General features: G+C 45.8%; 1 protein-coding gene and 1 long non-coding RNA gene across 6 annotated transcripts in view; one reads left to right on the top strand and one right to left on the bottom strand.

The window, feature by feature from the left end:
* The window catches only part of KCND3 (potassium voltage-gated channel subfamily D member 3), a 219020-nt gene that overhangs the window by 5900 nt on the left and 190533 nt on the right, over nucleotides 1–22587 (bottom strand). For 2 of the 3 annotated variants that reach the window (XM_054469854.2, XM_054469919.2), the window contains exons 3-7: nucleotides 10664–10826; nucleotides 4126–4227; nucleotides 3659–3748; nucleotides 1888–1944; nucleotides 478–725 (exon numbers count right to left, since the gene is read on the bottom strand). In XM_054469854.2, the coding sequence (XP_054325829.1) occupies nucleotides 478–725; nucleotides 1888–1944; nucleotides 3659–3748; nucleotides 4126–4227; nucleotides 10664–10826 (660 nt within the window). The remainder of the gene's footprint in view (nucleotides 1–477; nucleotides 726–1887; nucleotides 1945–3658; nucleotides 3749–4125; nucleotides 4228–10663; nucleotides 10827–22587) is intronic. The other variant, XM_054469993.2, reaches the window with a different exon arrangement.
* Nucleotides 1–22587, top strand: part of LOC134738170 (uncharacterized) — a 24709-nt gene extending 2122 nt beyond the window's left edge. The window contains exons 2-7 of one of the 3 annotated variants that reach the window (XR_010123788.1): nucleotides 15349–15397; nucleotides 18067–18122; nucleotides 18468–18638; nucleotides 18995–19116; nucleotides 20966–21069; nucleotides 22040–22506. This is a non-coding gene — a long non-coding RNA (uncharacterized LOC134738170). Of the gene's footprint in view, nucleotides 1–15348; nucleotides 15398–18066; nucleotides 21070–22039 lie in introns of all 3 variants that reach the window. The other 2 variants (XR_010123786.1, XR_010123785.1) reach the window with 2 other exon arrangements.

The following is a 22587-nucleotide window of genomic DNA, read 5'->3' as shown; positions in this document are numbered from 1 at the left end:
CTGAATTCTCTGCAACCCATTTGGAGGTAGTGGGAAGTGGCCTAAATATAAGCAGAGAGGGAGGGAAAAGTCAGTCTCTGGGATTCAAATCAGCCTAGGATAAGCCGTGAGTAACACAGATATGAAAACTGTTTCTTGAGAAAATGGTTGGTCCATTCCTTGTACCAGATCAGGTCATTTTTGTGTATCTAGAGACACATTATTTTATATGTATATATATAATTATTTTTAAAGTTTTTTTTTTTTCTTTTTTTCCGTGTTACCTATTTTCAGCCTAAACTGCTATAGTACCTACTCCAACAGCTTATGAAGGGCCTTTGGGTTTCCTTGCAAGGAAAGGAGGAAGGTAGAGGGGCTTATGCATTAGATAAGGGGAGCGGCTAGAGGATCCTCAAGGTTCTCCTAATGCTGCGATTGTCTAATTCTGTGAATGGGATGATTCGAGCCTTTGTGGGTGATGGGATGGAAGCCACCCACCTGGTTGTGAGGGAGGGCTGCTCACTGCCCTGGATGTGGATCGTGCTGAGCTCTTGCATGCTGCGCAGGCGAGTAGCTGGCAGGTTAGAATTGGGCAGGTGTGTGGTCTTCTTACTACGACGGGAGCAGCAGGTGGTAGTGAGGCCTGGGTGGCTGGACAGTGAGGGACTTCTTGTGGATGGGTAGTTCTGCATTGAACTCTCCATGCAGTTCTGCTCAAACATCTGCTCATCAATAAACTCGTGGTTCTGCGGGAGGCAGAAGGAGAAGAAGTAGGAAAAGGAGGTAGGGAGGAGAGAGTTAAGCCCCTATATGCTGTATGGCTGCCTGTCTCTGTTCTGGACCTTGAAGGAAGGGCTCCCAGCTGCCCGGATCACAGATAAGCATTCAGGAGGGGTGATGTCCCATGGGCATCCAATGAGGACAGAAAGAGAATCATATTGGCAGCCCTGGCCATCAGCTCAAAGGGTAGGGACTGCAGTTGTGAAATCATGATGTGACATATACTTCACCTATAGCTTTGAGCTGAAGGGACATAGAGGACACAGAGGAATTGAATGGCATCATCACAGCTAGAAGCAAAGACTTTACTTTCCCGGCTTTGTACAAGATCTGCCAGAGGTGGCAGATAAGGAGTCACTGACTGTGGGAAGTGGGTATGTTAGGTTGTCTTTCCTGGATTTAATAGGTAAGGGTGTGACAAAAACTTTTAAACATGGGGTCATTTACAGAATTGGGGGAGCACTGATCCTGAAGGCCAGTGGGGCAAACTGTCAGGGATAGGGTTTCTTTTAATTATTTTTTTCCCCACCTGATTATGGGATATGAGTCCTTAATATACCTGGAGGCACAGGATTCCTTAGGTCAAGTGTAAGCATGGGAAGGGATTGCTAACTGTCTCCTGACTGGAGGCCATTGGGATGGGGTATAGCTGAACCCAGGATAACTAAAAAATGGCTGTTTGGCCAAGGTGACTACAAATCTATGGCATTGATGGTCTGGCTAAGGCTGCCAGAGTGAGGAGAAAGTCTGAAGAGAAATGGCATGAAAACAGAGTTCAGGGAAAGACCAGCCTGGCGGCAAATACCAGGAGTCCCCACGGAGCTGGGATGTGGCACAGACAGATGTGGCACATGGAGACTCACAGGATACCAGCATTGGTGCCATGTTCCACCACCCCTTCCACGCCCCTGGGGAGGTCCAAAGAGGGAACTAGAAAGACAGTTGGGTGGTTCAGCACAAGAAACTGGAAGCCTGAGCTGGTGCTGGGTGTGACAGCAGAGGTAGGAGGAGCCCCAGAAGAATCAGCAGCACATGCACGGAACCAGGCCGGGGGGTGAAAAGGGGAGAATCCACAGACTCAGAATTATCAGAGAGAAAAACATCAATTGAATTTTTAAAAAGTTATACCTTGATGGTGGAGGTTCGTACAGATAACAGGGGATCATCCACAAGATAGGACAACCCCTACAGGACAACATGCCAACAGAAGATAAAAACACCATTGATTGTACATTCCAGCATTCCCAAGCCAGTTTTGACATTCAATCTCTTGATCCCGGCATTCCACCCTTTGAGTCAAACATTCCACCCCTCATTCCCAGCATTCTGCCCCCTTCCTCCCAACATTCCACCCTTTAGCCCCAACAGGACCCTGCTCAACCCCAACATTCACTCCTTCTCTCCCAACATTCTGCCTCTCCTGTCCCAACATTCCTCCCCTAAAATCCAGCATTCCAGAGCTTTAATCCCAATATCTCACCCCCACAATCCAACATTCTTTCCCTCAAATTCAGCATTCCATCCCTTCAATGCCAGCATTCCATCTCTCAATTCTAAAATCTCATTTCTTTAATGCCAACATTCCAGCCCTTCAAACCCAAATATTTTCACCCATATCCTTTCAATTTACACATTCCACCCAGCACATGCAACTTGGAAAGGGCAGTTGGGTCCGGGCCTATCCCTTTGGCAAGCTCAGAGTCTTTGAGAGAAAGTCTAGATATGAATATATGTTTTTGATGATAAATCCTGTAACTAGGGTTTGCAGAGCACCTTCCCATTTTGGAAGTCCTTATTGGGTTCAACTGTTATCCACAGTGTCCACATTTGGCTCAGATAGAGTCATCGAAGCCAGGCATGGTGGTCTGTACCTGTAGTTCCAACTACTTGGGAGGCTGAGGTGGGAGGATCACTTGAGGCCAGGAGTTTTAAGACCAGCCTGGGCAACATAGCAAGATCCTGTCCCTGCAGCCCCGCACCCCCCTCCCCACCAAAAAAAAAAAGGAGTCATCTAACATTTATTCTCTCTACATCTGGGAGGCCAGGATATGGAACATCTAGAATTAAGAAGTTCCTTCCTTAGGGTAATAAGCCCTGACTATAGACTCTTTGGGGAAGAGGTTCTAGAAAGGAGCAGGAAGGCTTTCACTTTGTTTCTCCTTGGCTTTTCTACCCTGACCTCTCTTCCCTGTCTACTATTCCTAGCAGTTTCTGCCAAGGGTCCAGGGTTGGCCCCACTGCCCTTCCTTTCAGTCTGATGGTTAGGCACAAGCATCATTCCACACTCCAGCTGTGGCACCCTAAACCATGGCTCTGTTTTAACAATCAGCCTGTTAGCATCTGGACTCCCTGAGAACCACAGGGTGACTGGGCAGGGGTGGGGGTGGGGGGGGCGGTACTTCTGAATCCTAGTTGGAGAAATACATGCACTGCCTCCTTCATACGCTGTCTGCAGGAGGATGTAGGGAGCCAAGGGGCCCACAGGCTGCATCAACCCAGCCCCAGAGGTGAGACAGAAATCAACACTCTTTTCTACTGTCCTATATAAATTCAGCCCAAGCTTTGAAGGGTGATGCCCGTCAGAACTGAGAAACTGATAGGCAGACCCCTAAGTCCTCAGTAATCAAGAAATGGGCTGTGGAGACGAGTGCAGGAGTGTGTGGGAGGCTGGGGGAATGGCCTCCTCAATGCTCCTGCAGGACAGAGCTGGTCTCCCCCCCTGGTGACCTTGCCCCACTCCTCAGGGTCTTCCACCTGAGGGCCAGTAGATCCCATCACTACCTTTTGGATCTGAAGGGGACAGACTTTGACTTCTGGCCCAGAGTGAAGATGTGAGTACAGCCTTAGAAAAGGGTCAGGGTCAGCGATGAAAAGGAGGTGGCAATGGGCTGGGACTCACAGTGGTTTTTTCCAGGCAGTGCAGCAGGTGATGATGCTGGCTCTCGATGAGTGAGGTGGTCTTGCCCATGTGCTCCTCTTCTGGGGTGCCCTAGTAAAAAAAGAAGAGAGATTGAGTAAAAAGTTGGTGGCTCTTCCCCTCTCCAGCTCCTTCATTTCTCCACTAAAGGTCAAAGGGCAATAGAATAATCAAATTTTTTTTTATTTGACCAAATTTCAGGGTCAGCATTGAATATGCTAACCTTTGGGCTCAGGGGCCCTTGGTCTAAACCTGGTTTAGAGGTAGTGGTGATAATCCTATGGAAGTGGTGTGTGAATGGGGGGCTGCTACCTGGGGAAAGTTTGGAAACATGTCCTCCTTGGGGTTCATATTGGGGCTCTGGGGTGGGAGTGCTGGTGTCCCGGGAAAGAGAAAACAAGCCCATCTGCCCCTTTACATTCCCCAGCCCAGGTCCTCTAGGCACCTACCGTCAGCTCCAGCGCCTCGTTGAGGAGCCCGTTGCGCTTGCTGTGCAGGTATGCATTCGAACTGCCTGTTTTGGCCACACGGATCCTGGCAAGGCGGGCCTTCTGTGATTGGCAGAAATAATAAAAGAATGAGGCAGACCATGATACAAAAAGACAGCAAGGCTGGTGAAGCTGTGAGGCTGGCTTCCCAGGTGACACCTGATGAAGGGGATGAGGCTGTTTCTTTCCAACCTCATGCATCTCCAGTTACAGACCCAGGGACTGGGTCTGAGACGTTGTGTACCCACTTTGTATAGCTTGGTTGGGTCAGAATTCCCAGGAGTCTCCACTCATCTCTCCAGCCCGGGTATAATCCTGGCAGGAGAAATATCACTCATCCAGGCTCTCTTCTCCCAAAGGTTTCATGACCTTTATCTACTCAGTATTGCAAAATGCCATGTGCTATTCAGTTGTGCTACTCAGTTTTCTTATCTCTAACTAAACTGCAAACTCCTTAGAGGAGTGTATGTGATAGCTGCCCTGATTCTCCTCTAGGGTCCAGTACAATTTTCTGCATATCATAGGTCCCCAAGTATTAGTTAATTATGAGAAAAGCAAGGAGTGTGCCTATGTGCTCTTCAATGCTTCTTAACTCCTCTGCAATTTTTTTCTTAGCACTTATTACTAAGGAAATATATGTTTTATATATTTATCTTGATACCTTCTCTTTCTCTTCCACTAAAATGTAAATTCCTTGAGGGCAGGAGTTTTTGCCTTGTTTACTGAGGTACCCCCAGTAAACAGTAGGTTCTCAATTGTTAAAGTTAATAAACACATTTACAATTGTATTTCTGTCTTTGGGAGTGGATTCATGCATGTATATGGTCTTTTTTTTTTTTTTGAGACGGAGTCTCGCTGTCACCCAGGCTGGTCTGCAGTGGCGCGATCTCAGCAACCTCTGCCTCCTGGGTCCAAGCAATTCTCCTGCCTCAGCCTCCCGAGTAGCTGGGATTACAGGCACCCACCAACACGCTCAGCTAATTTTTGTATTTTTAGTAGAGATGGGGTTTCACCATGTTGGCCAGGCTGATCTCAAACTCCTGACCTCAGGTGATCCGCCCGCCTTGGCCTCCCAAAGTGCTCGGATTACAGGCATGAGCCACCGCGCCTGACCACATGTATATGTTAATATATGTTTATTTTGCTGCGCATGACAGTGGGAATGAGTATAGGTACATATGAGAGTTGACCAGGTGTGCGTAAGAAGGGAGGATGGGACACATTTCTATACACTACTTGGCTTTAACTAGGACAACTGAAACTCTCCCCAGCTCCAACCTGGGAAGCCTTCAGCAGAGAAGGTCCACTGCAGGAGGGCTGCATGGTATCAAGCTCATCTCTCCTGCTTGCACAGGGAGAAGCTGAACACATTACATATGCTGGCTGCCCTTCTCCTTCCTAATGACTGTGATCATTGTCACTATGACAGTAGCACAGCCAAAGAGAGAGGACTAAGGAATGAGACTGAGAGAGGGAGAAGGGACTGGGTAGAGGTTTCTTGCTAGTTTAAAAAAAATGCAGCTTGAGGTTTAGGCTCTGTAGATCTATTTACAACCCCAGGTGCTTGCTACTGGAAGCAGAACAGCCCACAAGGATAGCAGACCCATCCTGGAGTAGAAGGTCCCTCCTCCTGGCTCTGAGCAAGTCCACATGTGACTTCAGCACGGACCCTAAGCAGGAAAAGAGTCCTAGGGAAATTGTGGCAATTTCCACTTCTTGTCACCCTTTCCCCAAGTGTCCTGCTGGGCTGGTTCATCTGCTAAAAGGAGGCCACAGTCTCAGGGGTTCAGGTGGTCAACAGAAGCACAAAGGACGTATATCTCTTGCTTCCTGGGAAGTATCTCCGTGCAGAAACAATTCAACTCCCTTCCCAGGCTTCTAAATGTGGGGAAGGGGCCAGGACTTGAGCCTGAAAGATCTTCCTTTAAGTCTGAGGAAGACTGCTCCTCTTGATGGAGGAGAGAATAAAAAGGGGAACCTGGGAGAGAAAGGATGATGGCAAATCAGCCCTATCATTCCTCCTCTCTACAAGCAGAGAACATTGATTAGGGGGCCAGGACAGTTCTACTCCATGGGAATCCTGCTCCCCTTGGCTAGATATTTACATTCAAGCAAGTTCCTCATCATTTGAGGATGTGGCTGCAATTGCTTTAGGTGAGTGCTGGGTGTTGAGAGTTTCATATGGAAATCCAATTGTGTCAAGCTTATTATAGTCTTATATAATTTGATTGCACCACTTGGAGCCAGACCGTTCTTGTATCTGGGGTCTGTCTTCATTAGTTTCTAGAGATGAAAGATTCTCCTGTTCTTCTTTGTGGCACTTCTTTTAATCATATCTTACCCTGGGCTCTATTAAAGCAATAGATTGTCATATCAAATGTACTAGATCATTTAATCTCTTCCCACACAGGACAAAGAGGTTTGCAGTGGATTTACAGAACCATACCCAGCATATGAAATTTGGTGGGGCTCTATGGCTTGGTTTTGAGCTCTTGGGGGCTAGGGCGTGTGGCTTATGCCTATTTTTATCTCTAACATCCAACACAGGGTTTCACACTGAACAGGTGCTCAAGCAAAGTTTATGATGGCTGAGGAAGGAAGAAGATCCAATGTAGTTGGCTGGAAGGCCATGCTTATACTGCCACTGTAATGGGCTCAATCCTTGAGTGGATTGGTCAACTTCACCCTCTTCCATGGCCTTAAGAACAATGTGAGAGTTAAAAGAGAGCTTAGAGATCATCCAGACCAATTCAAAGACAAAAAAAAAAAAAAAAAACGAGGATGTGAGGGAAGTGACTTATCCAGGGAAAGGCAGTGCACGATCAAGACTTCAGCTCAGGACCTCCAACTTTCAGATCGAATGCTGCTTCCAGAACATTCTCCTCCTCCTTCCCTGAATTTCCACCATCAGACAAGTCTCGAAATTTAAGCAAAGCCCAGAAGATTGCATTTTCAACAATTGTGGAGACTCCAGGGTTGAAGGAGAGGGGATCTGGAAGGAGAATGCTGCTACCCTAGGTACAGTTGTAGGTACCATCTATGTTCAAGCCAATACTTCTATCACTCCTTGGGAGGCCTCTCACAATTAAGCACTTTCTTCCTGTCTGGCTGATGGGTGCCTTTTAACCATGAGTATTTCTATCTCTTGCTGTTGGAGAGGCAGAAGGAGGAGAAAGAGAAAGAAATGGAAAGGCCAAAACATGGGCAATTGCATTCTGGGACATTTATTTCAGAAAAATTAAAACTTATGCTCACATAAAAACCTCTACATGATTGTGCACAGTAGATTTATTTGTAATAGCCCAAAACTGAAATCATCCCTGGTGTTTCTCATCAGGCAAATAAACAAACTGGTACATCTGTACCATGGATACTACTCAGCAATAAAAATGAATGGATTACTTATACAGCAACTTGGATGAAAATCCAGGAATCATATAGAATGGAAAAAGCCAATACCCAAAGGTTACCTATTGCATGAATTCATTTATATAACATTTTTGAAATTAAAATATTTATAAATGATGGAAAAATAAATGGTTGCCAGGGGTTAGGGACAAGGCAGGGCTAGGGCAGAAGGTGGGGTTATGAAAGGGCAACCCACGGGATCCTTGTGATGTTGGAACTGTTCAGTCTCTTGACCGTGGCAGTGGATGCATTAACTTATCACTCACACACACACACCCCCCCACACACCCACACCAGTCCAAGTAAAACTGGAGATATCTGAATAAGATTGGTAGGTTGTACAATGTCCATATCCTGGTGGTGATATGTAGTACTATTGTTTTGTAAAATGTTACCACTAGGGGAAACTGGTGGACAAACTTTACAAGAGATTGCTCTGTGTTATTTCTTACAACTACATGAGCATCTATAATTATCTCAATAAAACATTTCATTAAAAAAAAGAATATGGGTATGCACCAGAACTGGAGATGGGGACAAAATACCCCAATCCAGATGTTCCTCTCTCCCTGTCCACTGCCAGACCTCCCCTTATCTCCAGTTCACTTGGCTCGGAGGACACAGTATCTAAGGCAAATAGTAATAGACTAATCTTAGTAATAATCCCAAGCAAACCAGTCATGGGAAGAGGATGACGATATAGCTACTATAGCTCCTAAGTATGTGGTCTGGGCTGAGAGCTATCATTAGCTTCCTTCCATCCCATCTCTCCACTTTCCACCAAATTCTCTGGACCTACTTGCCTTGACCCATGGTGACAGACTCAATGCTGGAGCAGCCAGTATTTTTTTTCCCTCTTATAGGAAGCCCAAGGTGACAGACACAGAGCTGAGCAGCCTTGAGGAGAAACAGTATCCAGGCAAGGTGAAAACACTGTAAATATTTACTCTGATTTCAAGGGGAGAGAGAAGAGGGAGAGAGAAAGGGGCAGGGCGGGAGGGAGACCCATCTTTAGCAGCGAGAGGAAGGAAGAAGCCTAAGTTGCTCCTAGATTTTAGTCACACAGGATGAGCTTTATAATGTCCTAGGGGAGAGCTGGGAACATGCCTGTAATCCCAGCTACTCTGGAGGCTGAGGTGGGAAGATTCCTGGACCCCAGGAGTTTGACTCCATCCTGGGCAACACAGTGAGACCCCATCTCTAAAATAATAATAATAATAATAAATCAATTCCCAGGTGAAGGAAAGATAGCTGTAGGAGCCACTGAGAACACAGCTGGAATGGGCTGTCACTGGTGTGTGCACAGCCGTGGGCTAGTGTGTGAGCTGAGGATTCCTGTGAACCTCACCTGCTCTGCCAGAAACCTGTGTCAGCTCTAGCCTCTTGGGGGCAGGGCCACTAGAGGATCCCTGGCCCTTCAGGGTCTCTGGTTCCTGAATGTGGGAAGGAGATCCCAGTTTCTGTGTAACAAATTTAGGCCCTATTCAAATTTGCTGCCTGACTTGAACAGGGAAAGAGGTAAGATTTCCATTTCTGGGATGACTGGCAGGGAACAGGAGGTAGGGAAACCCTGACCTTGGGTGAAGAGGTAGGAGATAGGCGTGTATGGGACAGAAAGGATGACGGACAGAGCCAGAAGATAAATCTTAAGGTGGCAACTTAACAGACCAGGTCAGGATAAATAAAAGCAGAGGCAGAGGGGACAGGAGGGCAAGGAGCCAACCATAAAGGCACACAGAAGGTGATAGGCTGGAGGTGGGAACCAACTGGATTCACTATACAATTATATATAAATTGTTATGTAATAATTATTATACACTTTGGAGCTAGCTTTCATAACCTTTATAGCTTTATGATGGTCGGCATACACAGATCTGTTCTGAAATTCTGTATTTCTTCCTCCATTACGACATTAACTTCCCTTTGAGCCCTTACACCCAAGGCAAGCCCTGCTACCTGGAGGTTATCCCTGCAAGCAGAAGGCCAGTAGCAGGGATTCTGTAGCAAGGAAAGAATCTGGCTGCAATGCATAGGGCCGACCACATAGTACGTGCTCAGTAAATGTTTGTGGAATAATGGATAAAAGAATAAAGTAAGGAGACAAAACCCCAAGCCTCCAAAAGCCAGTCTTTCAACAGTTCTCCTCCTGTCCATTGTCCTCAGAAAGGCTCTGGCCATAACCCCTGGGGGCTGAGATGCTGCTGAAGGGGCACCACAGTTCAGCCCAGATCTGAAGGCAATGAAAAACACTGCTTTCCCACTTCCCCAACCCAGATATCCCTCTTCTGAGAGGAAACCTGGGCAAAGTCACTACCCAGGAACCTCACTGGCTAGATGCCTTAAAAATACAAGTGAACAAGAGTTGGCTGAGTTGATGAGTTGTTCTAGAAACAAGGTTGAGGGCTAGCTGGAAAAAGAGGCTTCTTTCTGAGCACCAAAGCCTTCAGACATTTTTCCTCATTGCATGGGCAAATGACCGTATTTTACCCTCTCCTGCCATTTTCAGCAGTCTGTATTGAACATAATCTAAAACTTTCCCCAGGACTGATGGTTAGTCTCCTCATCACCAACTGCAGTTGACTTCAGTGCCTTTGCCCTATGACATCTTGGAAATTCTTAAAGCCTGTTGTGCCATTTGTCCCTGAACTCAACGGCCTCAGGATGCTCTCCTTTCACAGTATTTATTTTTCTTTTCAACAAATTTATTTTTGCCACTGGGTTTTGTATAGGCTTTTATAGGATATTAAAAAGAGATTATGTTTCCTAGTAAGCTCTTGGCTGGGAGAGGGAGGAGTGCGGGGATGGCAGTGGCTGAGGGAGTGGAGGTAGAGCCAGGAGCCAAGGAAATTGCCAAAAAATGTCCAAAGGGGGATAATCAGCTTACAGATAATTGAGGGTTCGATGCCTTTTGGAACTGACTGGGGCTGGAATTCAGGAGACCGGTGAGCAGGAAGGGACCGAAGCTACCTTACCTTGCAAAGCCAGAGGCCATCTGTGCAGTGATCCTCTGAGGAGCTCTAGTCCTGGCTCCCTGACTGGTGCTCCCCCGCATCCTTTACACTGCCCCCACTTCCCTGCGTCTGAGGCTTACCTTTTGTGCCCTGCGTTTATCAGCTCTCTGATTCTGGTGGTAAATCCGGCTAAAGTTGGAAACAATCACAGGGACTGGCAGGGCAATGACCAGGACGCCACTCAAGGAGCAGATGGAGCCGAAGATCTTCCCTGCAATCGTCTTAGGCACCATGTCTCCGTATCTGAGAGAGGGAGAGAAACAGGGTGTAAGGGAGAGAGGGCCATTTGGGAAACAAGGCAGGCTTCCCTGCCAATCATTCACCTATTCATTCATTCATTCATTCATTCAGCAATTGTTTAGGGTATCTACTATGTGCCAGGTACTGTGATATGGACCTGGGGGTGAACAAGAGAGACAAGATCCTTATGTGCAGGGAGCCAACATCCTAACAAGACCGTAAACAATTAAGTGAATATATAAAAATATCGTGTCTTGGTTGGTTCTACGAAGTGACTAGAGAGAGGTGCTGCATCAGGTGGTGGGAGTGCGGTCAGGAAAGGCCTCTCTGAGGAGCTAACATTTAAGCTGAGAGCTGAATGTAAAGGATCCAGCCATGTAAAACACCTGGGGACAAGTGTGTGTGGTAGAGGAAACAGCAAGTACAGAGGCCTTGAAGTAGCAGGAAGGAGTTTGGCCTGATCTAGGAATTGTCAAAGGGTCAGCAGGACTGGACACCACAAGAGGAGGGTAAGGCAGGCAGGGGCCAGATCACGCAGCATCTGATGGGCCATGGGGAGGAATATGGATTTATCCCATTCAGTGAGGCGCCATGAGGAGTTTTAAGCAGAAGAGTAACAGAATCTCACTTATGATGATAACAACAAATAACAAACTTACCTATTCATGTGGATTTATAATTTACAAAGCACTTCTACACGTTTACCTCACATAAGCCCCATGAACCCTGTGAACTTTGTATTCTTATCCCCATTGTACAGATGCAGGAACTGAGGCTGAGATAATTACATGGACTGCTCTCATTTGCTCAGCTGGGATTAAAAGCCACTCTTCTTGCTTTTGTCTATTTTCCAGTAGCCATAGCATCTCAGAGGAGGACCATGAGCTCTGAAGCTCAGTCCCTTAAAGCTGTGAAGCCACTTGGGAACTGTGCTGGCTCCTCTCAGAGCTTGGAGAAACTCTTTTAAGTACTTCACACCCTAGCAGCTGCCCTCTGGGACCAGGTTGGCCTGGATCCTATTCAGTCTTGGGCATGCAGGCCAGAGCCTCTGTCTCTCCAATCAATAACATACTCTCCACAGTGGTTAAGTGTTTAGTCTCCTCTTTATTGAGGTAATTGAAAGGCCTTATTAAGCAAAGAGCTGTGATTACTCCTTCAGCTAAAGCCAGAAACACTATCTCCCCTGCCTCTGTGCCCTCTGGGTATCTGGAGCAGAAACAAGCTGAGGATGACCAGGAATTGTTTCTGCTAAAACAGGCTCAAAGTCATCTGTCCTGAGGAAACCACGGGGCTTGGGTTTTCAGAGAGGATGTGGAAGGGGATGGGGCAAGCTATTTCAGAAGTATGAACACTCAAGAACTTGGTGGAGGACATGGCAGAGGTAGACAGGTATTCGGTGAATGAATGAATGAATGAATGATCTCACTTAAGCCTCTCAATTCCCTGTGAAGTAGGTTCCTGTTTTGAAACTGTCTTCCTTCTCCTTCATTGTTCATGCCCTTTGCCCTGGCTCAAGATTTCCTGGACGTGCACTAACATTAAGGCCTGTGATAGAGCCTTCTAGATCTTTGCAGCTAGGGTTGTCTCCTCTGCCGTGGTACTCAGGAGAGGCCTCCAGGGAAGTGGTTGAGAACACGGATTCTGAATTTAGATAACGTGGGTTCAAGACTCACCCTGCTCCATAAAATAACTGTGTGATCTTGGGGGAACGTTACTCTGGGCCTTAGTTTCCTTGTCTGTAAAATGAAGATAATAACAGTAACCTATATCATAATCCTATTGTGACATATATAGTTCCACAAACAATAGATACTATTACTTTTAGCTAGGCATTCTGAAAACCACAGTCTCTGTTGATGGGAAACTCTAAAAACACAGTTGGTTGTCCCAAGTTCAAATAGCCCCACTGATGAAGAAAAAGGGGCTGCCTCTGAGATATATCACCTTAGCTGGGATTTTCAGATGACACAACTGAAAGGGGGCCTGCGGGCACAGGGCTGTGGATGAAAATAAAGCATGGCAGGAGTGCAGAAGAACAATGCCAGGAAGGCTGCATTTCAGAGTGACCAAGGCTGGTGAGGAATGCTAAGGACAACAGAAAGATTGCTTCATCCATATGAAGAAAGAGGGAGAAGGGAAGCCATGCCTCCTGCTGGGGCAGATGGTCTGCTAGTGACAGATGACAGGAGAAAGCCGAACAATCCACTCCCAGGCGTCCTCTGCCTTCTCCACCGGGAATAAGGAGCTGCATCTTGGAGAGGCTGGAACGAATGCCAAAAAGAAGGATCCAGAGCTTAAAGTAGGAGACGGGAGAGCAGGCAAGTGTCCAGCTGAATTCAGTAAATTTACATCACAGGCCCACATGAATCCCACCCGGGAGACAGGAGGAATGTGCAGATGGGGTTGCAGAACTACTGCCCTGGATCTTTGAGAAATCATGGTGCAGCAGAAATTACCAAGAGACTAGAGATGGAAAACGGCTGTATTGAATTTTTAAAGAAGGCAAAAGGAGGTCTGAGAAACCACAGACCAATAGGCTTGGTATCCATAAATTGTGCCATCAAATTGCTGGCAGAATTTGAGAGCAGATTATTAAGTAGACAGCTTGTGAATACTTGGAAAATAAGCTGTATTGGTTCACTAGGCACACATCTTGCCAAATTAACCTTATTTCTTGTTTTGACAGTGAGGTTAACTGGTTGGTAGATCAGGAGACTGCTCCAGACCTACTGCATCATGATTTTAACAAGATGTGTTCTTGTCCCAGTTCTTTATACCCTTGACAAGCTGGAGGAGTGTGGTGTGGATAGCAGTGTGGTTAGCAGGGTTTGCACAACCATCTCCAGTCTTCTGGCACTTCTCAAAGATTACCAACTGTGGTCCTATGCCAGCAAAGGAAGTTCATGGTTTTCATGTTAAAATGTCTCCTTTAATGAAAAAGTAAATAAGTAAATGAAATAAAGAATGGATCTCAAGTTAGGTCTCCAGTGGTATGTTCCAGAATTTTTCAATAACTTGTAAAAGCCAGAGGGAGGCAGCATGGCCTAATAATTAAGAGAGGACACTGGAGTCCAACCTGAGTTTGAACCCTAGCTTACATTAGTTACCAACTAGTTAAGTGACCCTGGGGCATTTATTTAACCTGAGCCTCTATCACTTATAAAATGGGTTTTATATCCCCAGGGTTGTTGCGATAATTAATGAGAGAATTCAAAAGAAACACTTAATTCAGTGTTTGAATAACTGTAAATTGTCTAGAATTAGCCAGTGTAGTGGGTACCTATTTTTTTGTCTGCTGACACCCTAATAGAAACTGTGTCCCTCATTCCCATGATGATGTAAACTGTCCAGATAAGCTGCCATATTTCCCATGCCCCAATGCCCACTTGCCACAGCTCGTGAGTTCAAAATAGGGCACCTCACCCAAGCTGAACCAATGACTTCCTTTCCTGGATTTATTTTTTAAAAGCTTTACTAAGACACAGTTTACATACCATAAAATCCAACCATTTAAATTGTACATTTCAATGGTTTTTAGTGTATTTAGAGAGTTGCACTCACATCACCGCAGTTTAATTTTAGAGCACTTCATAACCCCTAAAAGAAATGTATACCCATTAGCAGTCAGTGACCATTCCACACCCCACCTCTCAGACTTAGGCAACCATGAATCTACTTTCTGTCTCCATAGATGTCCCTGTTTTGGACAATTCATGTGAACGGAACCATATATGTGGTTTTTCATGTCTGACTTCTTTCACTGAATGTGTTTTCAAGGTTCACCCATGTTGTAGCATGTATCAGTACTCCATTCCTTTTTATGGCTGAATAACATTCCACCGTCTGGGTAGACCACATTTTGTTAATTCACTCATCAGTTGATGACATTTGGGTTGTTCCCACATTTGAGTTATTCTGAATAATGCTGCTATGAACATTTGTGTACAAGTTTTTGTGTGGACACGTTTTCATTTCTCTAGGAGTCATACGGTAACTATGTTGAATAGTTTGAGGAACTGCCAAAATATTTTCCAAAGTGGCGGTGCCATTTTACATTCCCACCAGCAATGAATGAGGGGTCCAATTTCTCCTTATCTGAGAAAACACTTGTTATTGTCCATCTTTTTATAGCTATCCTGGTGGGTGTTATCTCATTGTGGTTTTGATTTGGATTTTTCTGATGGCTGATGATGTTGAACATCTTTTCCCCTTCCTTGGACTTTTACGTTAGGGACCAGATCAGTCTCTTTCAAAGAAGCCGATGCTGCAACAAGCAAAGCTCTGGAGCTGTTGGCAGCCATGCTGTCTGCCATGGGGAAAAGCGGGATTGCAGTCGGGGAGGAAGAAGGCTGGCACTAGCAGGAGATGCGTGATGGAAAGGACAGTGATGGAGCTGGAGTTCCTGTTCTAATTCTTACCGAGGGCCAGCTGTACCCCCGACTTTCCTGTCGCTTAGCTGTTCCATCCTTCCTTTGACTCTGCTCACTAACAAATTACTGTTTTTGTTTAACCTTTTTTCATTTAGATCCTGTGGTAATGATGGTGATGAGGCTGCTACTGGTGATTGTTTGAAAGTAAGTTCCTCACATTTCTAAATGACAGAGCTACTATGAATTGAGGTCTTTAGGAGTCAAAAGGATTTTAACAGGTTGTAATCATGGGTGAAACCAACCAGATTAATTTTAACAAAGATAAATGAGAACACCAGCATTTTTATTCAAATAATCAATGACGTATAGCTGATGGGAAAGACCTGGCTTAAAAAGAGTCTCTGTTAAAAATCACCAGGGAATTTAACTTCAACATCGTCCACCTGTATAAAGAGGCTGTTAAAAACCTAATGTCATCCTTGGCTGGAATGATGGGAGTGCAGTGTCTGGAAAAAGGGAGTGGGTGTCGTACTCTGCTCCTAGATGCAGACCATTTCTAGGCTGCTGTGTTGCGTTCCGGGCACTATATAGTCTATAAGACACTGATTAACTGGATCATGTCTAGAGAAGGGAGGCTGGGATGGTGAACTGTCTGGAATTCCTCTCAAGGGAAATAATCAAAGGAATGGGAACGTTTGGCCCGAAGAAAAGGAGCTGGGGAATGGAAGAATGGAAAGGAACAATGTACCAGAGCCTGTGCTAGGAACTTATCTGCATTAGTGGGTCTCACAGTAACCCACACTATCAGGTAGGGTTAACCCACGTTAGGGATGAGGAGCGAAAGTCCAGAGAGGACAGGAACTTGTTCAAGGTCACTCAAGTAGTCAGAGGCAGAACTACTGGGGTTAGGGCGGAGATGTTTTCACTGCCTGTGCTCTTTCCGTCACATCCTGCTCCTCCCAGGGTCAGGGAAGGACGGAAGGGGAAGTGAGGGTGGGGCTAGGGAGAGGATGGCTGTGGAAGAGGGCTGTGAGGAGTCAGCGGGAACTTAGCCCCTTCTCTCCACCTCTGCTCAGTAGCAGCAGCACAACACAGTGGTTAAAAGTGTGGTCTCTGAGTGGTCAGACTACCCAGGACAAATCCTGGCTCTGCCACTTGTTAGCTGGGTGACTTTGGCCATGATACTTAAATCCTCTGTCTTCAGTTTCCTGGCATTGATCAATTAATAGTACCTACGTCACAGGGTTGTTGTGAGGGATTGCATGAATTACTTTTTGAGAAAGCTCAACCTGGCATATAGGAAGAGCTTTATTTATAAGTGTTTATTAAATAAACCCTGGGCCCAGACCATCATACTTTCTAAACTGGACTTCTGCAAAAGTCTCTTAACCAGAATTAATTCTCACTTCTACTTTTGTTCCCTTTATATATATAAAATATATATATTATAATTATAGATATGTAATTATAATATATATTATTTTATATATTTAAAATAATACCAATTTTTGAGCCCAAGTGATCCTCCCACCTCAGCCTCCTGAGTAGCAAGGACTGCAGGTGGTTGCCAACATGCCCAGCTGATTTTTTATTTTTTGTAGAGGTGGGTTTCACTATGTTGCCCAGGCTGGTCTAGAACTCCTGCCCTCAAGTGATCCTTCCATCTTGGCCTCTCAAAGCACTGGGATTGCAGGTGTGAGCAATCACACCCAGCCAGAAGCATATTCTTTTTTTTTTTTTTTTTTTTTTTGAGACAGAGTCTTGCTCTGTTGTCCAGGCTGGAGTGCAGTGGTGCGATCTCGGCTCACTGCAACCTCTGCCTCCCGGGTTCATGCCATTCTCCTGCCTCAGCCTCCCAAGTAGCTGGGACTACAGGCGTCCATCACCATGCCTGGCTAATTTTTTGTATTTTTTTTAGTAGAGATAGGGTTTCACTGTATTAGCCAGGATGGTCTCAATCTCCTGACCTCGTGATCCGCCCACCTCAGCCTCCCAAAGTGCTGGGATTACAGGCGTGAGCCACCGCGCCTGGCCAGAAGCATATTCTTAAAATGCAAATCAAAGCATGTCATTTCCCCTGCTCAAAGCACTTCAATAAATGTTTGTTGAATGTATGAGTTAATGAGTAAATTAGCTCAATGTTGTTGCAAAGACTACATGCCTATTACACAGTAAACACTCATTAAATGGCAGCTAATTATGAGTGTAATGACCGTGGTGTGCAGGGCCCTTTATCCCATGGTCTCCCCTGGGGCCCACCTGGGCAGAAGACTGAAGTAGGGGAGCTAATGGTGATTCTCTAAGTCCTAATGGCATTTATGGCCTATTTTCTCTGTGGAATTTTGAAGAAAGAAGGGGTAAGAAAAGAAAAAAACAGAAACAGTCATGGCTTAGAAAAAAAAAATTTAAACCCAAAGTTTAAACCCAAAGCCTTATTTCCTTTTTGTCTTCCTCTACTCATGCAAATAAGGACTCTCCTCTTCTCTCTACCGTGGCTTTGTGGGTAGGGATAGTAAGGGACAAGAAAGCCCTTCCTGGAGGTGACATCCCAGGTACAGGTGAGCTGTGGTGCCCAGCCCAGAGTTAGGACTCACACTCAAACCCTATGTGGGGCCAGTGTGGAAGCAGCTGTCTGCCCTGAGCAGGTGGGGCTCAGGGACTCTGGTTCGGTTGCTCTCTCTCTCCCAGCACATCCTCGGTAATCCACAGTAATGTCTGGACTGAGGCAAAAAGCAAGGAAGCTTACCCTCCTAATATGGAAGGCTAATTAATTTGTATTAGGGCTTAGGGATAATTAAACTTTTTATCTGAACTTAAGCTGCACAAACCACCTGACTTGTACAATTAATTGCTCCCTTCATTTCTTCCTCCAGGTGCCGAGAGATAAGTGCCAGCCAAGCTCCCCCAACCAGTTTTGCCTGCCTCTCAGGTGGGGGCATGGCTGCCTGTGTGGTGGGGAGTCCATTCTTTACTGGAGACCAGGGGACTGCCCGGTTAGGGCCCAGCTGCTGGGAGCTCAACCAGGGAGACACATCCTCAATGAGTTTCCGCAAGGATGATGTCTCAGCCTCACTGCCACACCCACTGCTGCACCTATCTTCTCCACTGGGATGCCCCTGAACTTGGCTTCCTGGAGCCTTAGTGTTGGGGATGAGGATGGGGCACAGAAGCTGTCCTGTTGGGTGGGACCAGGGTGAGGAGAGTTCTTAGAGCAGACTGGGCCACCATAGTGTGTTCCAGGGACTCAGACCTCTGTGGCTTCCTCCTTGTCCAGGGGCAAAAGACAACAGTAGACCATCATGGAAGACACCAAAAATACCAGCCAGGGCTGAGTTCATCCTGTGACAAACACCTGTGCAGCCTCTTTTCATGTCCAAATCCCCTCCCATGAGTAGACACTATTATTATCCCCATTTTACAGATGAGGAAACTGAGGCACAGAGTGGTAAGTAATATGCCCAAGGTCACTTGGCTAGCCAGCTGCAGAACTGGGGCACAGACCAGGTCCCTTTGATTCCAAAGTCTATGCATAGCTCCTAGTTATCTGGCCCAAAGCTATGGTTCCTGGGGAGCCAACATGGAAGGCAGCAGTCCTGGTAGAGAGCAAGGGAGGAGAACACTTCAGAGGTGACCAGATCTAGGGCATCAGCCTAGCCACAATTCTACAAAAACACTTTAGCCCTATGCTGTCAAGTCTCAAGGTAGGAGACTTGGGAAATGAAATGAAACCCCATATCACCTCTCCTTTCTACCACATGCACCCCCTACCCCCAACACACACCTCTGCTCATGTCTCTGCAGCTGGGCACTCTCCTGGGCTCACCTGCAAAGTGAGCCCCAGCAGTGAGCCAGGAATCTTGAAGTTCCTCTGAAGACACCACCTGGGGGTGGACCCAGACGGGACAGATGAGGCTCAGAGCAAGGTAATCTAATAATAATCACAGTGGCAATTCAGTAATAATTTATTTTTATTTAGCATAAGTATGGGCCATTTAATTATCATAACCTTACAAGGTACTATTAGCCCCATTTTTGAGATGAGGAAACTGAAGCTCAGAGAAGTTAAGTAACGTGCTCAAGATCATCGGCTCATCCAAGCCAGTGCTCCACACCAGGCTTGTCTGACTTCAGAGCATTCCGCCTTCTCGCTGGAGGAGAGGAATGAGCTGAAGACCTGGCTAATTCACATGAGAAAGAACAGCCTCTTTGTGACAGAACGATTTATAATCCTTTGGGTATTTATCCAGTAATGGGATTACTGGGTCGAATGGTATTTCTGTTTTTAGGTCTTTGAGGAATTGCCACACTGTCTTCCACAATGATTGAACTAATTTACACTCCCACCAACAGTGTATAAGTGTTCCTTTTTCTCCGCAACCTCACCAGCATCTGTTATTTTCTGACTTTTTAATAATAGCCATTCTGACTGGTGTGAGCTGGTATCTCACTGAGATTTTGATTTATATTTCTCTAATGATCAGTGATGTTGAACTTTTTTTCCTATGACTGTTGGCCGCATGTATTTCTTTTGAAAAGTGTCTGTTCATGTCCTTTGCCCACTTTTTAATGGGGTTATTTGCTTTTTTGCTTGTTGACTTAAGTTCCTTATAGATGCTAGATATTAAACCTTTGTCGGATTGCATAGTTTGCAAACATTGTTTTCCCATTCTGTAGGTTGTCTGTTCAGTCTGTCGGTAGTTTCTTTTGCTGTATAGAAGCTCTTTAGTTTAATTAGATCCCGTTTGTCAATTTTTGCTTTTGTTGCAATTACTTTTGGCATCTTTGTCATGAAATCTTTGCTTGTTCCTATGTCCAGAGTGGTATTGCCTAGGTTGTCTTCCATATCATAAAGACACATGCATGTGAATGTTCATTGCAGCACTATTCACAATAGCAAAGACATGGAATCAACCTAAATGCCTATCAATGGTAGACTAGACAAAAAAAAAATGTGGCACATATACATCATGGAATACTATACAGCCATAAAAAAGAATGAGACCATGTCCTTTGCAGGAACATGGATGGAGCTGGAGGCCATTTTCCTTAGCAAACTAAGTCAGGAAGAGAAAACCAAATACTGCCTGTTCTCACTTTTAAGTGGGAACTAAATGATGAGAACACATGGACACATAGAGGGGAACAGCACACACTGGGACCTGTTGGAGGGTGAAGGAGGGAGAGGATCAGGAAAAATAACTAATGAGTACTAGGCTTAATACCTGGGTGACACAAGTTTACCTACATAACAAACCTGCACTTGTACCCCTGAACTTAAATAAAAAAAGAAAGAACATCCTTGAGACAATGGAGAAACTTTCAAAGTGGCATGAACCCAGAAACCCTGCTGGGAGGTTCTCTGGGAGATGTTTCCTGAGCTCTGCCAGCAGAGAGTCCTGGGAAAAGGGGTGGGCGACCCTTCCAGATCATTGCTGTGATTTGCTCTGGCTTGTAGAGTCACAGCCAGTCACAGCGGCAGGCTCCTGGCCAAGATCACTTTACTACTGTTGGCCTGTGGCAATAATCTTGTCTTGCCACCTCAATGGCTGTGCTGGGTGACAGAGCTGTTCTTCTAAACTGGTGGTTCTCAAACTTTAGTGTGCATCAGAATTGCCTGGAAGGCTTGATAAAACATAGATTGCTGGCCCCCAATCTCAGATTTCTGATCCTGTAGCTCTGGAGTGAGATGTGAGAATCTGCATTCTAAGTTCCCAGGCATCACTGATGTTAGTGATCTGGGGACCACTGCTTTAAATCATCCTCTCTCCATAGGTCACAGATCTGTAGACTCATAGCATGTCAGCGGAAAGGTGTCATAGCAAACAGCTTCAGACCAGTCATGCGTACATGAGGAAACAGACAAAGTCAGACATCGGGTAGGAGATTCTGCCTGTTCATCCAGAGACGTACTGTCTACTCCACTTACCCATAGCCCCTTGCACTGGCCAGTACTTTTCCCCCCATCCTCCTGGATTGATGAACTCATCAAACATCTGCTGGGTGTTTGTTAGGACTGGGAATACAAAGTTAAATAGACAGGTATGTCCTCTGCCCTCAAGGAGCTTATGATGTTTATAGGGAAGACAGACAAATAAATCCTGATGATGGTCCAATGTCACAACACTACAAGAAGGATGTATGCAGGGTCCTGTGTGAGCACAAAGGAGGGGCCTCTAAATCAAACTGGAGGGTGGTCAGAGGATCTCTTGGAGGCAGCAGCACAGGCTGACTTCTGAGCTGTGAAGGAAGAACTATGAGAAATTACTGGCTGGAGTAAAGGGTAGGTGGGAGATGAGGCTGGAGGGGTAGTCACATGAAGATCCTTCTGGGTTAATCCAGGAATTTGAACTTCTTCCTGAAATCAGCAGATTTCCAGTGAAGGATTTTAAATGATATGAAAAAATATTCATCTTTGAAAGATCACCTTGAAAGCAGTGTGGTAGATGGATTGGATGGGGATGAAGGCAGAGACGGGGAAACCAGTTAGCAGGCTACTGCATCAGTCCAGGCAGGAAAGGCCTGAGCCAAGGCAATGACACTGGGGATGGGAAAGAGAGGACAGATAGGTACTTATTATACCTATCTGTCCTTTTCTGTTGGGCTTAGTAACTGACTCACTGTGAGGGTGGAGGGGAGAATCTTGGGGTGAGGCTCAGGCTTGGGAAGTGGGGCAGCCCCTTCCATCTCTAGCCAAGCTCCCACCCTTCCCTTCCTTCTATTGTCACATGCTCCTGCCACACTGTATGCATATGTGCTCCCATATGCATTGGGCTCCTCCATGACTCCAAGCTTCTACCCAGGCGTTTCTCTCAGCTGAGAATGGTCTTCTCTCTCTCTTTTTGCTAGGTAACTCAGACTCATCTTTCCAGATGCTGTTCAAATGTCACCTCCCTGGGCTTTCCCTGACTTCCCCAGGCAGAGTATTACCTATTCCTGTCTTTCTACCTTGGTTGGAGCACTTACTCCTTTATGCCCTGACATACCTCCCCAAAATGTCTATTTCCCCAATAGAAATAAGAGCAATCTGAGGACAGGGCTTTCTATCTCTGGATCCCTGGTGCCTGACATGCTGCACAATGCTGAGGAGGGACTCAGTTGTTCATGAGTGAATGAGAAGGAAAGCAATCCCCCTGGTGTGTGTTCCATTGACTGGACTGGCTCCTGGGACAGACTTCTTGAATCAAACTGCAAGCTCCAGGAGACGAGAGGCTGTATCCTTGGTACCTAGAATCATGCCTGGCACAGGATGGGCACTCAAGACATCTGTTGAATGAGTGAATGAATTATGAAAAGATTATCAGTGGAACTGCTGACTCGGCATACTGGATCATCAGAGGGCCTTTCTGCTGCAAAACACTTTTATCCTGAATAAAGTATACTTTTTGATGCATTGT

The sequence above is a fragment of the Pongo pygmaeus genome, chromosome 1, assembly GCF_028885625.2.
Source record: "Pongo pygmaeus isolate AG05252 chromosome 1, NHGRI_mPonPyg2-v2.0_pri, whole genome shotgun sequence".
Classification (NCBI taxonomy): domain Eukaryota; kingdom Metazoa; phylum Chordata; class Mammalia; order Primates; family Hominidae; genus Pongo; species Pongo pygmaeus.
Note: the sequence above shows the minus strand (reverse complement) of the source record. Positions and strands in the feature narration are given on the sequence as shown.